The sequence below is a fragment of the Carettochelys insculpta genome, chromosome 2 (assembly GCF_033958435.1).
Source record: "Carettochelys insculpta isolate YL-2023 chromosome 2, ASM3395843v1, whole genome shotgun sequence".
NCBI lineage: Eukaryota > Metazoa > Chordata > Testudines > Carettochelyidae > Carettochelys > Carettochelys insculpta.
The window spans coordinates 248,354,410-248,369,447 of NC_134138.1; the positions used below are offsets into that span (position 1 = coordinate 248,354,410).

General features: G+C 44.8%; 2 protein-coding genes across 3 annotated transcripts in view; one reads left to right on the forward strand and one right to left on the reverse strand.

Moving 5' to 3' along the window:
- MPP7 (MAGUK p55 scaffold protein 7) overlaps positions 1-15,038 on the reverse strand; it is a 407,772-nt gene that overhangs the window by 76,628 nt on the left and 316,106 nt on the right. For both annotated transcript variants that reach the window (XM_074984915.1, XM_074984916.1), the window contains 2 exons: positions 14,644-14,840; positions 11,019-11,083 (listed from right to left, as the gene is read on the reverse strand). In XM_074984915.1, the coding sequence (XP_074841016.1) occupies positions 11,019-11,083; positions 14,644-14,840 (262 nt within the window). The remainder of the gene's footprint in view (positions 1-11,018; positions 11,084-14,643; positions 14,841-15,038) is intronic.
- LOC142008074 (histone H4-like) lies at positions 3,349-3,660 on the forward strand. Its single transcript, XM_074984917.1, is given in 1 exon segment — positions 3,349-3,660. A coding segment is annotated over 1 exon segment (312 nt).

Below are 15,038 nucleotides of genomic sequence, written 5' to 3' on the forward strand. Positions count from 1 at the left end.
CCCTTTCTTCTTCTTTCATGCTTCCTTGATTTACACTATTCGTCTTGCTTTTTAAGTGTTCTGTTTGCTATCTCCTTCCCCACACTCACTTTAAATTCTTCTCTTCTTTCACTTCCCTAATCACCGTTCTGTCCCCTCTATCCTCCAGTATCACCTTAGTTGTTTCCTCCCTGCATAGTGTTCAGTTGGTCTCTTTTTGCTCCTGCTCATGCAGCAAATTAAATGCAGACTAATTCACATGACAAGTTGTAATAGTATTGACAAAAATTTAGAGACACTTTACACGTGTAAATACATATTTCACACATGCGTAGATGCTAGTACCAAGTGGTAATGCACATGCCTTCTAGTAATTAACCGCTAAAACTTTGTTATGAGTAGGTAATTATCCTATTAAATTATCAGGTGTTGAAAATGACAACCAAATGTGCCACTTGTAGGTGGCTACTACAACAGTTAAGAATACATTAGGACTGCTGATATTCTCTTTTCATCACAGACTACATCAGCAACCTTGCCTAGGTGTAGTGCTGAAATTTGACCTTTTGACCTCTATGTTGGGTTCGAGAGCCGATGATACTTTTTAAAGTCACCAGGAGTCCTACTTATAACAGCTTCATTAATAAACAATCACAGAGAGCTAGCTGTGTTAGTCTGCATCTTCACAAAACAAAAAAGCAGTCATGTAGCACTTTAAAGACTAACAAAATAATTTATTAGGTAATGAGCTTTCCTGGCACAGAAAAGTGGTGTGGTTTTTGTTTAATTAATAACTTAATTAGTTAAGATGTAGAACTTTACTGTGTAGGGGGTGGTTGTTAGCATTAACTAGTTTTTTGCTAGTTCACAGGCAGCATGGCTTGAGTAAGCTCCCAGCTGTATGAGGGAGGAGGGCTGGGGCTGAGCTCCCACCTCACATACCGATGAAAATCAGCTCACATGCCACTCTTGGCCCATGTGCTGGGAGTTGCTGAACCCTGAATTAGACTGTTGTCACCCATGGCTCCCTTAATAGTAGTCAAGGAAGAAAGACCACAACAGGTCCAAGGGAAATGCCTTCTTAAAATTATTTTTTGGCTCAGCACCACACTTTCCCAATACGTGTCACTTGTTTTTGCTTTGGTGACATCACCTACTGTCCTAAAAAGCCAAGGATCCTTAATTTATGACCAAGTTTCTTTGCTCTAGGGATCTGCACTCCTGGGCATAGGTGCTAAAAGTAGGGGTATTGAGGGTGTGATAGCACCTCCTGCCTTGAGTTATTTCCATCATACACAGGGTCTACAGTTTTGTTCAACTGCTTTCAGCAACTCCACTACAATAATTGTTCCAACATCACTGGTCCTATGCAAAAATAATAGAATCCCTTGAGTTATCTCCAGCTAACTGGCATACAACGTAGTTAAACACTTCCATACTACACTGCTAGTTTCTAAAATGGTAGCTGTGTTGTGTATAGGAATGCCACATCTTCACTTCCTCCCCAGAAAAGTTTGAAGGCTATCAACCTTACGCAGATATAACACTAAGAGGTTTCATGGTTTGGTACCAATGGACTGTCTTCAGGTCTTCAAAACTTTCTGCCGACATAGGAAGTTATTCACTGTACACAGTAAAGTAGCAGATTGAACCATCAAAGAAAGCTCTTCAGTTCATTTTCAGATTAATGAAAAATTCAAGGAACTCTTTATTTAGGGGGACTGACAGGAGCTGTCATTGAATGTGGATGGTCTTTTCCTATGACAAAGTAGCAAGTTTCTCCTTCCAGGAGATAAATTTGCAGACATTTCTGGCTTTGCTGATCTGGGCCTTCAACCAGAGGTATAATAATAATCTAGAACCTGTTTTATGCCACAGAGTGCACAGAGAACAAGCTTTACTAATGTGAGGAAATGCAAGAATCAGTTATCCATCTGTGGTCTCAGCTTGTCACCATGGAAGGAAAGGAATGGTATATTCCAAGAAACTGACTTACCAGATTTACCATTCTAAGTTAAGCTGCAAGGGGAGTCATTCCTTCCAGAACAAGGGTGTTAGTTCCCACCGCCAATAAATAGAATAATCCCTCAAGCCCTCTGCTTCTGATCAACAAAAGCATCCGTGTTTCCAAAAGGCTACAGAACACAGCCAGCCGGACAACATTCAGTTAGAGAATTTTCCAGTTTCAAGATACTCAGTGGTAACCTCAGACGTAGGAATTTCTCTGCATCATCAACTGGAGATTTTAAATGCATTTCAGACCAATATTTCCATATTACCAATGCAAAAGCCTTCTCAGTATCAGTACTAAAAAGTGATTTTGCAGGGAAACCACTATTTCCTAGTAAAGATAACTTTCATATCCAGGCTCCAGGGCAAAAGGGGAACAGTGTTTCCTTATACCCAGATAAAATGGAGATTTATAAGCCATCATGCATCTGAGACATCAATTATTAGTTGTTGAAAGAAATGCTGAAAATGTGGTATCTGGGATTAATGTTGCATTTTCTGTTGGAAGCCACTGGCCAGGCATTCTGGACTTTGTAGACATTTACATGAATATGTTTATAGTCTGGTCACTTGTAGCATGTAACTCTGGCATGTGAACAGCACTACCATTTTAGCATACTGTCGTTCTCCATTCACTCTTCCACAGCTTCCATGGAGTTGAGGAAATACATCTTTCAGTACACAATTCATTCATTAAAAAAAGAAAAATTAAACTCACAAGGTCTAATAAAAATAACAGGCGTATCATAGCTAACTATTGCCATTAGAAGGACTTAAGCAGGTAATTCCCCAAGTTGTAGTGATAGGACAGCATGAGAACAAATGTCACAAGTAAATAACTTTTTGGCAGCACCTGTCACAGTTACAAACATAGGCAGGCATTTTAAAAAAAAACCCTAAAACATGCAGCAGCAAATCTAGAGTGTGGACTATGAAACAAATCATACTTTTGGTAATATTTCTCAAAATTCCTGCAATGATTTATTAATGAATCACTTCAACAGATCTGAATATCTGACTGTACTCTTGCTGAGAGTGGAGGCAAAGGAGGCAGTTGCCCCAGGGACTAGCATTTCAAAGGGCAGGGCAGGGCAACCAACCCAGGTCACAGTTCACAGTTCCAGACGAGCATAGATACTTCACCTGTGCTGGCAGAGGGGGGAGACTGCCACCCAGCAAGTGGGTAGCAGATGAGGACACGGGACTGCCCACTCCACCGCATCCCAGCCCAGGGGCCCTGGTCGCAGCAGCATGGTCTGCTGTGCGGGTCAGCAGGGAATCCAGACTGCTACTTGCTGACCTGAGGCACTTTAATGGTCCTCTTACTCCCAGGCAGCTCTGTCTGAAATCTCAGGGATCATGTCTGGCACTGGCAAGGGAGGTAAGAGACTAGGCAAAGCAGGCGCTAAGGACCATAGGAAGGAGTTGAGGGATAATATCCAAGGTGTTACAAAGCCTGCTATTTGCTGTTTGGCTCACTTTGGAGGCGTCAAGTGTATTTCGGGTCTTATTTACAAGGAGAGTAGGGGTGTGCTGAATGTCTTTTTGGAGAACATGATCTGAGATGCTGTTACTTACACTGAACATGCAAAGTGGAAGACCGTGACTGCTGTGGACGTAATTAATGCACTGAAGCACCGCGGTCGTACTCTGTACAGGTTCAGAGGGTAAACATGTGTCAGTAGTCCACAAGAAAAAGCCCCCAGGCCACTCCCGGTCTCCCCACTGGCACATACCCCATGTCCAGCACACTTCTCGGGACTCATGGGGTTCCAGGTCCGGCTGGGGTCCAGGTGGCCTGATCCAGGCATAAGTGGCATATCGATTCCGGTGCCTCAGGCTGGCTTGGGGTGCAGGCTGAGGCAGGTACTCAGGGTGATCCTCTAGGTCCAGCTGGTCTTCAGCAGGCAACAGGTTCTGCTGGGGTCCCCAGGGCATTAGGATCAGCAAGGGCCCAGGCTGCCCAACCCAGGGCTCGGTCTCATTCAGCTGGTCCTCCACCTACCAGTCCGGGAACCCAGAGCCATCCTCTTGCTCCTCTGGAGGCTCAGCCCCAACTGAGTCCTCAGCCTGGGCTTTTATAGCCCTGGTGCCGCCTCCTGACTTCTGGTCAGGTGACAGGGAGGGGCCAGGCTCCAGGCAAAATGGCTCCTAGAAGGGTTCCTCCCTTTCCAGGTAGTGGGGTGGCCACTCCGCCCCACTACATTCCCCTTAAAACCCCATTCTCTGGCGTGGATGGAAGCCAAAACCAGGTCATGGCAAGAGCCACCACTGGACCTCAAGCCACCATGGAGAGACCTGGACCCTCTGCCTGCCCTAGGCAGTGTGATCTGAGGGGCAGGGGATGGGCTGGGTCTACTCTCAGGCACCTTGGAGAAGCCTGTCCATTACAATGGTCACAGCTATTGCACTTGAAGCTGTTTTATTTGCATGTGTCATTCATCAAACAGTGGTCCTGGCAACTACCTTGTCTTCTTCTATGAGAGCCTGGAAACAAAGCTCAGCCCTGCCTCAGAAGCTAGTCAGCAAAATCTGCACATTTTGAATAGCCTGGGAAAATATACTTAGCCATTAGTGGATGGTAATTGGCTATTCTGAACTGAAGGGTAAAGGAAGAGAAGATCTTTCTTCTCAGTAAGTTGAAATGCTCTCCTTATTAGTCAAAGTAGTTAGAAGGTGCTGCTGCTTAGATTTGTCCTTGGCAGCCTGTCCCATAAAACATTAGGGACAGGATGAGTGAACACAAATTCTGTCCCTCTGGCTGGGATATAGTAAAGCTCCTCTGCTGTATTAAGAGCAAAAGGATGGGAAGTTAGGACATGCCAGAGAGCTCTAACTGGCTCAAGGACAGATTCATCAACAGGGAGTGATATTCAGCTGGAACAAGGGGACTAGAAGATGTCCTGGAGCTTATGCTGAAAATCTTGAACTTCTTCAAAAGAAAGCTGGAGAAGCTGATAACTTCATCAGTTTCAGTGGAGACATGAGGATTTGGTGAGCACTCCTCATCCTCAATTGGATCATATCTGCTTGCTCCCCCCAGATGAGAGGGATGGGACAACTCCTTAGCAGACTACACTGGCTCCTTGCAATGCTAGGGGTCTTGTAGCCCCAGTATGGCCAACAGGACTTGCAGAAGTCCCTGGGATGTAGGGTGCAAAAGATTCCAAGGCAGAGGATGAGACTGGGGTCAGTTCCAACCTGTCCATGCCTCCTGTCTGGAAAGGCATGTCTTGATGGAGGAAATAATGGTTCATTTTCCTGAAGAAGAGAAGAGTGATTCCAATCCAATGTTGGTGCCAGGGGAGGGAAGTCATAAATCGAAGATAGAACAGGAAATGGACTTCTCCCAAAGTCAGCTCTTCGGGTGGAGTCAGAACCTTTTTTGAAATGGAAGGGCCAATAGAACAGAAGACAACAGTTCTTGAACAGTGAAGAAGTTCTCAGGAGGAGCACAGGTCTCGGCTTTTAATCAAGTGTGAAGGGTCCTCTCTGTCAAAATGATGGAACTGCAGTATACATGGTCTGTGTCACATCTTTGTAAGCCAAAGTTGGTACCTTGGTTAGCTGAGACTCTTAATTGTTTTCCCGTCGGTGATGACAAATCCCTGAGTTTGTGCTTGGGATGTACCAAAATCATCACTACCACTGAATTGCAATCTAGGGCTGACAGGGCATTAGGCTTGGGGGTTTTCTTATCATGTCCCTAAACCTAGTCTTGACTGAGATTAAAGACCCGTTCAGTTTAGGCAAGGCAGAACCCAACTTTTCTGAGTGGATTTTGAGGAGAATTTAGTCGGATGCTTACAAGAATTTAGTCTGATACACTTCCTACTCTCCTGTCAAGACCCTATGAAGTATCTGTTGGGGGTAGACTCCCTCATTCCTAAATCAGATCTTGCAGCTGGAGATACACTCCTTGATGAATGAGGCCAACATATGGTTTGTGGGAAGGAGGGCGGGGGAAGCCTGGAAAGGGCATCATTGTGGCTTTATGACATATTTCATTAGATGCTTCCTAAGGCAAAGTTCTCATCCTTCCTGGATACTGAGGGGAGAACAAACACAATGTGGGCTTTGCCAAGACACTAAAAGCAGCATGGGTGGTTGTTACTGTCCAAGAAGGAACATGAGTAGGAAAGTGCAAATTTTGAAGTCCAGAGTTCAGAGCAAAGCCCAGGACCCACAATGGAGTACAGGATGGGCAGCGCTCTCCAGGTCAGGGAGGCTAACTAATGTGACAAAGTCCCTTGTCAGCTCCTGTGGGTCCCTGCACTTCCTGGCGGTTCTCTGTTGTGCCTCAGAGACTCACAGAGACCCTTTACCTGCCCAGGCCTTTCCAAAGGCAGGAACCTCCGCTTAGTGAGCCATCCTCATCATAGGCAAGCCCAGAGTGGGGGGCATAAAGCCAGTCCCCTTGCAGGCCTGTGCCTGCTCCAGTGGAGTAATCCCTCTGGGGAAGGGTGGGGGGGAGTCCAGACCCACCCTCTACCCTGGACTCCGGCCCAGGGTCCCTACAAGGACAAGAGCCAACTGGCAGGGCCTTCACCCCTGCCCCAAAGTAGCAACCTCACCCTGGGCCACTTCACCCACCGCTTCCCCGTGGTACCTTCTCGCTCGCTCGCTCACTCAGCTCTGCTCTGCTCTGCTCTGCTCTGCTCTGCTCTGCTCCTCCGGTGCGCCTTCCAAAACCTTCCCCCCTGCAACCAGCAAGGGGAACATTTTATAGGGAGTGCAGGGCCTCAGCTGACCAATGAGGGCTTGGGCCTAGTCAGGGAACAAAAAGGCATTGGCCCATCACCCAGTATACCGTCCTTCCAGAAGGGTCCTGAAGCTTCCAGGTAGGGTCTGCCACACTAACTATAAAACACTAAAACTATCAGATAAAGCTTTAAACTCAAAACACTTCTAAAGCTTATTACTAATACATACATTGAGAGATAAAGGAATAAAGCTTGTGATTCTGGAGGTTGCAACTTGGATCAGGTAGCAATGAGAAGGAACTGGAGAGACTGTCATTCCTCACTGCCCTTTAACTGCTTGTTGGAGGTGTGAAGTGAACAATGTTGCAAGTGGTGTGCACACCACTTTCAAAATTCTCTGGCTCTGGGAACATGAGGCACACATGCACCTACAGTGGAATACGTTTAGGGACTTAAAGCACCAGTATGAAGAATCAGAAACAGTGCTTCTAAACTCTTCTCACCCTCACAATGGTCATCAGAGAGGCCTCCTTAATCAACAGTCAGAAAAAAGAAACTGTAACTATAGACTTGAAGGGGGTGAGGAGGAAAAGTCTTGCAAAAACAAACAAGGCTCCAGACTAGCAGCGGGGAACAGCCACTGGCACAGCTCAAGGAAGGTTTGTCGCCACATCCAGAAATTCCGGAGCCACCAATCATTGTCCCACTCCCCTAGGACCAGGCAATCCCACCACTTGGAGCTGGTGGGATGGCTCCAGAGTTGGCGAAGCACGCGGGGAGGGGTGCCAGAGGCAGCACGGGTCTGGGGTTTCCACAGCCGTACCAGGGGAGTGGACCCCAACAGGAGGTGCGGGACAGCCACACCGCTGGCGGCGGCCAGCAGGGTCTCAAGCTTCTGCTACTGCAGATCCACGTGTGTCCCTGCGGGCACTGCATCTGCGGGACTTGTGGCAGCTCTGTAAGCCTTGTGCTGTGCAACATGAGGATTTTGGGGAGGGACCCTTTAAAGGAGCGGCTGGCTGCAGCCCCAGATGGGCTTGTCTGCCATGCGACACCATCCGTGGCATTTCCTGGCCCTTTCTTTCAAAAAAGACCATGGGACAGTGTACAGACTCTCTTTCAAAAGAGTGGATGGTCCCTTTCAAAAGGGCGAATAAACGGCATCAACCCCGACTCATGTGTGTACGCTATTTTTCGAAAGGGCATCTTTTAATTTCTCATTTTTGAAAGGTGCCCTTTCGAAAACGCGCTCTAGTGTAGAGGTAGCTTTTGTGTACAATGCATGAGAGGTCACAGTGCTTGGAGAATGCCATTCTGTTCTTCAGAATGGCATCCTTCATACTGTCTGGAATCCCAACAGGAAACATTTCATTAAAATGGGGTCAATGTTGGCAAAGAGTTTGTGAACTCTTGGTTGTAAGCATTTATCTTCTGTTTTTAAAAAAAATTATTGTAATGGTCTTGATTTTTAAATACATTAGTTAAACAATATGAAATAAAAATAAACTCCAACCAAACCTATACATAGAAGAAAACATATTCGCTCCACTGGAATTCATGTTAACATCTGTTTTAAGTATCGTTTCATTTTTCACTTGACCAGTTATTTCTTTCAGTTGTAAAGGGTTATAACAAAGTGAGCACAGTATGAGAAATAATTAGGCTATAATAGACTCTAAATCCTACATACAAACACGTTTTTTTCCCTGAGTTTAAATAGAAATATTTAGACTCCAGTGCCCAGGGGCTCTACTGTTCAAACTATGAAAAAATCAAAGAAGTTGGACGATATAAGAGCTGACAATGGATTCTACAATATGTGGTGTCACATTAAGAAAAGAAAGCTAAATACATCTAACTTTGAATTTTTTCAGTGCTGAGGTTAGAATTTCCCCTTATTCACCTCTCAGCTTTTAGAGTAGATACTGTTATTTAAATAGCTGTTGTGTTTTAATAACCCTTGTTAGTTATAAAATGGCATTGACTAAAAATACCCCAGCAACATGCAGCCCCAAGCCCTAAATTATAGTTGTAATTGACTAATTCTAAGTTCAGTCTTTGTAGTATTTTAATATGCTGCCACAGAATAATCAGGTTTGTGGGGAACATCCGAAGCTAGCCACTGATGTGCTGCTAAGCCAAGTTCCTATTCAAGTTGCTCTGCCCCAGTGTTGCTAAATTTTTAGGTCCCAGTTTGTAGCTACTAGTCTCCAATTGTTCACAATATTGAGACTGAGTAGGAGCCACCTTAAACAAGTGCAGCTTGGTTATAGCAGTAAAAGTGCTTTCCAAGAGGCGCAAGAATGGGAGAGAAGAGAGGGACAGACCATGAATTCTGACCCCTGCCCCATGGCCCATGCCCCCCATCCCCTGTGGGCAGCGGATCCCCATCCTCCGTCCGTCATCAGGGAGGTCCTGGGGGACCATGGTGACAGTAGAGGTCCCTGTCCCCCTGAAGGCAGCTCCCTTGCACAGTCCATCCCTGCCCACCGTCTCCCCCATGGAGTGGGCCATGGCACCACCCATAGGAGTGGGTGCTGAAGGCCACTGGCAGCTGTGACGCCGCCCTGAGAGCCACAGGCCAGCTGGGCTGTGGCCAGCTAGGGTCTGCTGTCGATGTGGGGGACCCTCAGGTGGGTATGGAGCCTCTGTCCTATGATCTGGGGTATGCACCCTGTCGGGTACATACATGACAGTCCACCGCTGAGGTCGAGGGATGCCCAGATGGCTGAGGCCTGGCTCGAAGTGTGGAAGGGGGGTGTCTATCACCAGCTCACCTCCTTGCTGGACCACTCTGCTGCAGCTGGCTCTGGTGTCGTGGGGCTGGCTGACAGTCCTGTCTCATCGGCATCCCCAGGCTGGGGCTCCTCAGCTGAGGTATCAAGGATGGTGGGTGGGGAGGTGGTGTCCTGTGGCCCCAGGAGGCTCTGCAGTTCCCGGTAAAATGGGCACAAAGTGAGCATAGCCCCTGACTGTCTGGCTGAGTCCCAAGCCTGGGAGTACCCCTGCCGTAACTCCTTGACCTTGCTCCTCACTTGGTCAGGAGTGTGGGCAGGGTGGCCATGAGTACTCAGGCCCTCAGCCATCTGGGTGAAAGCAGCTGAACTCCACTGCTTTATGCCCATTTCACGCAGGACTTCCTCCTCCTGCCAGAGGCCCAACAGGTCCCAGAGCTCATGCTCCATCCAGGAGAGGGCTCTCTTTTTCCCCCACTGACTGGACCCCTGTGAGCCCTGGGCATGCTCAGAGAGGGGGCCCTGGGGCTCCTCATGCTGCTTGTTGCTGGACATGGTGCTCCAGTAGTCCCTGGGAATGTTGCTGGGGTGAGCAGGGGCAGCATGTGCAATGGCTGCTACCTGCACACACTTCGCTTCCTGCAATGGGATTTCTGGGTCCGTGCAGCTTTAAGGGCTGCTGCACACACAGACCACAGAACCCTGCAGGCGCTGGGCAGCGTGTCTCCACATCCCAGCTGATCAGCACCATGGTGGACCCTGCTCTTTTGAAAGAGCAGGTCGTGGAGCATTTATACGCATCATCTTTTGAAAGAGGCTTTCCAAAGGGTGGGCTTTTCCTATTTCATGTTTGGAAGAACGTATTCAAAAGCTGGGGCAGGTTCCTTCAATTTTGTTTTTGAAAGAAGATGCGCTGCGCTCCCTTTCGAAAGAGGGCCTGAAATTTCAAAAATAATGCAGATGTGGCTAAAAGGTCTTGCTGTGCAGAGCAAAATGGCATCCTGCACACATTAGGGATCACTGCTATTCCATCTGCTGATAATATAATCCCATTTGGTACCATGACCCACAGTTTGGAAAGATCTGGCTTATACTGAAACCTGTAAAGAAATTGTGTTCCAATATGTTTAAAAGATACATATTTACCATTGGCAGTTGGAAGGTGGAGAGATATCTGTACAGACATGAGGACAACTAAACTTTTCTCTCACTTAACACTAATTCCACTACGGTGGTGATGAAGTATTACAGAATGGAGCCCAGAGATTTACACGTATGAAAAAGCAAACCTTTTTTGGCCTACAACAGACAAAACACCGGCTAATTTTTAAAGGTATTACATATTCAAAGTCTATGGGTTGGGTCCTGAATATTTTAATAAATCATCAAGTTGAGAGCAATTGTAGTGTGACCTGTAATAACAAATCATAATAATACCCATTTTCTCATATATATTTGCTTTTCTTTTTGAGATAATGTGATTCAGCAGCTTTGAACACTGGAATAGTATATCCTCTTGACTAGGCTTTAACAAATATCATAAAGTTAGAGATCAGGGAGCGTGATTTCTATTCCAGGTTAATAGACTTACATGACTTTCTGCTGGAAATTTTCAGTGGGTGTATATGTACGTCTGATTTTTTCAATGCAAATCTCCTGTAAAATTAGAGGGGATATAGCAAAAAGAGAAAAAGACACAAACACCTTAGTTTTTAGTGTGAGTTTGGGATTAATAAACATTTAGTATCATTAAATTATTGTAAAACATCCTGACTTTTTTTTAAAAAGATTAACCCAAAACAATTCAATCTGTTCGAGGTCTATAAAATTAAATCCCAGTGTCTTAATTTTTGTAAGCTCTCAAAAAATTGCTCTAGATATTTTCCCTGAATTGTACATCAATATGGATACAGATATTGAAGAGTTATTTTCCATATGACTTTTCTTCCAAACTGGATAAGCACTAGCCTATCACTTGGTCATTATTAATTCCAGCCAGACAAGGAAGGAAATCCAAACTATTCGAACAAGGAGATTCCAAAGTTCAATTGTTCAATTGCTTTAAACTAGGTTCGACAGGGGCAGGGGAGCAAAGCCTGCAGGTAAGTGGAGAGCATGGATACCTGGGAGATGAACTTGAAATGGGAGGGAGTATGGGGTACACTGGGAGAGTAAAAAGAGGGCCAGGGCAAAAATGGGAGGCAAGACCAAATCAATGTCTGAGATGCCTATATACAAATGGAAGAAGTATGGGAAATAAACAAGAAGAATTGGAAGTACTAATAAATGAACACAACTATGATATCGTTGGCATCACAGAAACTTGGTGGGATAATACTCATGATTGGAATGTTGGTATTGAAGGGTACAGCCTGCTTAGAAAGGACAGACAGGGAAAGAAGGGAGGAGGTGTTGCCTTGTATATTAAAAATGTACACACTTGGACAGAGGTGGAGATGGACATAGGAGATGGATGTGTTGAAAGTCTCTGGGTTAGACTCAGAGGAGTAAAAAACAAGGATAAGGTCCTACTAGGCATCTACTACAGGCCCCCTAGCCAGGTGGAAGAGGTGGATGAGGCTTTCTTTAAACAGCTAACAAAATCATCCAGGGCCGAGAATTTGGTGGTGATTGGGGACTTCAACTCTCCAGGTATATGTTGGGAAACTAATACAGCAGGGGACAGACTGTCCAATAAATTCTTGGATTGCATTGCAGACAACTTTTTATTCCAAAAGGTTGAAAAAGCTACCGGGGGGAAGCTGTTCTAGATTTAATTTTAACAAATAGGGAGGAAATTATTGAGAATTTGAAAGTGGAAGGATGCTTGGGTGAAAGTGATCATGAAATCATAGAGTTCACAATTCTAAGGAAGGGTAGAAGGGAAAACAGTACAATAGAGATAATGGATTTCAGGAAGGCAGATTTTGGTAAACTCAGACAGCTGGTAGGTAAGGTCCCATGGGAAGCTAAACTCAGGGGAAAAATGGTTGAGGAGAGTTGGCAGTTTTTCAAAGTGACATTATTAAGGGCCCAAAAGTAAGCTATCCCGCTGCGTAGGAAAGATAGAAAACATGGCAAAAGACTGCCTTGGCTTAACCAGGAGATCTTGCATGATCTCAAACTAAAAAAGGAATCATATAAGAAATGGAAACTAGGACAAATTACAAAGGATGAATATAGGCAAACAACACGAGCATTCAGGAGCAAGATTAGAAAGGCTAAGGCACAAAATGAGCTCAAGCTAGCTACAAGCATAAAGGGAAACAAGAAGGCTTTTTACAAATACATTGGTAACAAGAGGAAGACCAAGGAGAGGGTAGGGCCATTGGTCAGTGACGAGGGAAAAACAGTAACAGGGAATTTGGAAATGGCAGAGATGTTTAATGATTTCTTTGTTTCGGTCTTCACTGAGAAATCTGAAGGAATGCCTGACATAGAGAATGCTAGTGAAAAAGGGGTAGGTTTGGAAGTTGAAATACGAAAAGAACAAATTAAAATTTACTTAGAAAAATTAGATGTCTGCAAATCACCAGGGCCTGATGAAATGCATCCGAGAATCCTCAAGGAGCTGATAGAAGAGGTATCTGAGCCTTTAGCAATCATTTTTGGAAAATCGTGGGAGACGGGAAAGATTCCAGAAGACTGGAAAAGGGCAAATATAGTACCCATTTATAAAAAGGGGAACAAGAGTAACCCAGGAAACTACAGGCCAGTCAGCTTAACTTCTGTGCCAGGAAAGATAATGGAGCAGGTCATTAAAGAAATCATCTGCAAGCAATTGCAAGGTGGTAAGGTGATAGGGAACAGCCAGCATAGTTTTGTTAAAAACAGATCATGTCAAACCAATCTAATAGCTTTCTTTGATAGAATAACGAGCCTTGTGGACAAGGGAGAAGCGGTGGATGTGATATACCTAGACTTCAGTAAAGCATTTGACACGGTCTCACATAATATACTTATCAATAAACTACTCAAATACAACTTAGATGGGGCTACTATAAGGTGGGTGAACAACTGGCTGGATAACTGTACCCAGAGAGTAGTCATTAATGGTTTTCAATCCTGCTGGAAAAGTATAACTACTGGGGTTCCGCAGGGGTCTGTTTTAGGACCGGTTCTGTTCAATATCTTCATTAACGATTTAGATATTGACATAGAAAGTACACTTATTAAGTTTGCAGATGATACCAAGCTGGGAGGGGTTGCAACTTCTTTGGAGGATAGGGTCATAATTCAAAAGGATCTGGATAAACTGGAGAAATGGGCTGAGGTAAACAGGATGAAGTTTAATAAGGACAAATGCAAAGTGCTCCACTTAGGAAGGAACAATCAGTGTCACACATACAGAATGGGAAAGGACTGCCTAGGAATGAGTACAGCAGAAAGGGATCTAGGGGTTATAGTGGACCACAAGCTAAATATGAGTCAAGAGTGTGATGCTGTTGCAAAAAAAGCAAACATGATTCTAGGATGCATTAACAGGTGTGTTGTGAACAAAACACAAAAAGTCATTCTCCCGCTCTACTCTGCGCTGGTTAGGCCTCAGCTGGAGTATTGTGTCCAGTTCTGGGCACTGCAGTTCAGGAAGGATGTGGAGAAACTGGAGAGGGTCCAGAGGAGAGCAACAAGAATGATCAAAGGTCTAGAGAACATGACCTATGAAAAAAGGCTGAAAGAATTGGGCTTGTTTAGTTTGGAAAAGAGAAGATTGAGGGGAGACATGATAGCAGTTTTCAGGTATCTAAAAGGGTGTCATAAGGCAGAGGGAGGGAACTTGTTCTTCCTTGCCTCTGAAGATAGAACAAGAGGCAATGGACTTAAATTGCAGCAGGGGAGGTTCAGGTTGGACATTAGGAAAAAGTTCCTAACTGTCAGGGTGATCAAACACTGGAATGAATTGCCAAGGGAGGTGGTCGAATCTCCATCACTGGAGATATTTAAGAAGAGGTTAGATAGATGGCTTTCAGGGATGGTCTAGAAAGTGCTTGGTCCTGCCATGAGGGCAGGGGGCTGGACTCGATGGCCTCTCAAGGTCCCTTCCAGTCCTACTCTTCTATGATTCTAATTGTTTTGTCCACCATGCCAGCTTCCAAAGATGACAATAACACTGTAATCCACGAGCACTTACATGACAACCATGCTGACCTAAATGTTTTGCAAAGAAATATATTTGTATACAATGAAAAATTAAACTACGTAACATAGTAGCTCACCTCTCCTGGAAATGTTTTGAAGGGATCAAGCCTGCTCTGGGATTGGAATCACCTTCATGTCTGGCTTGCCACCAGGTTGCATCATCCTGGCTCATGATCTGAAGAATATCTCCTTTTCTGAAAGAAAGCCCAGCTTCTTTACAAGGAATTGCTTTATCTTCATAAGGATCATAGTCGAATAAGGCTTTGATAAACATCTGGAAGGAAGAGTGATTTATATAAAATTAACAATATCCTTAAATACAATCCATAGATTTATTCCATTTTATTTGCATTTTCTACAAAAAATATTAACTAAATTACACAATGTTGAATATATTTTTGGTGTCAAATGCTTACACCAAAATGTTAATGTTACACTAGATACAACTTAATCTAGTGAGGAAGGCTTTAAA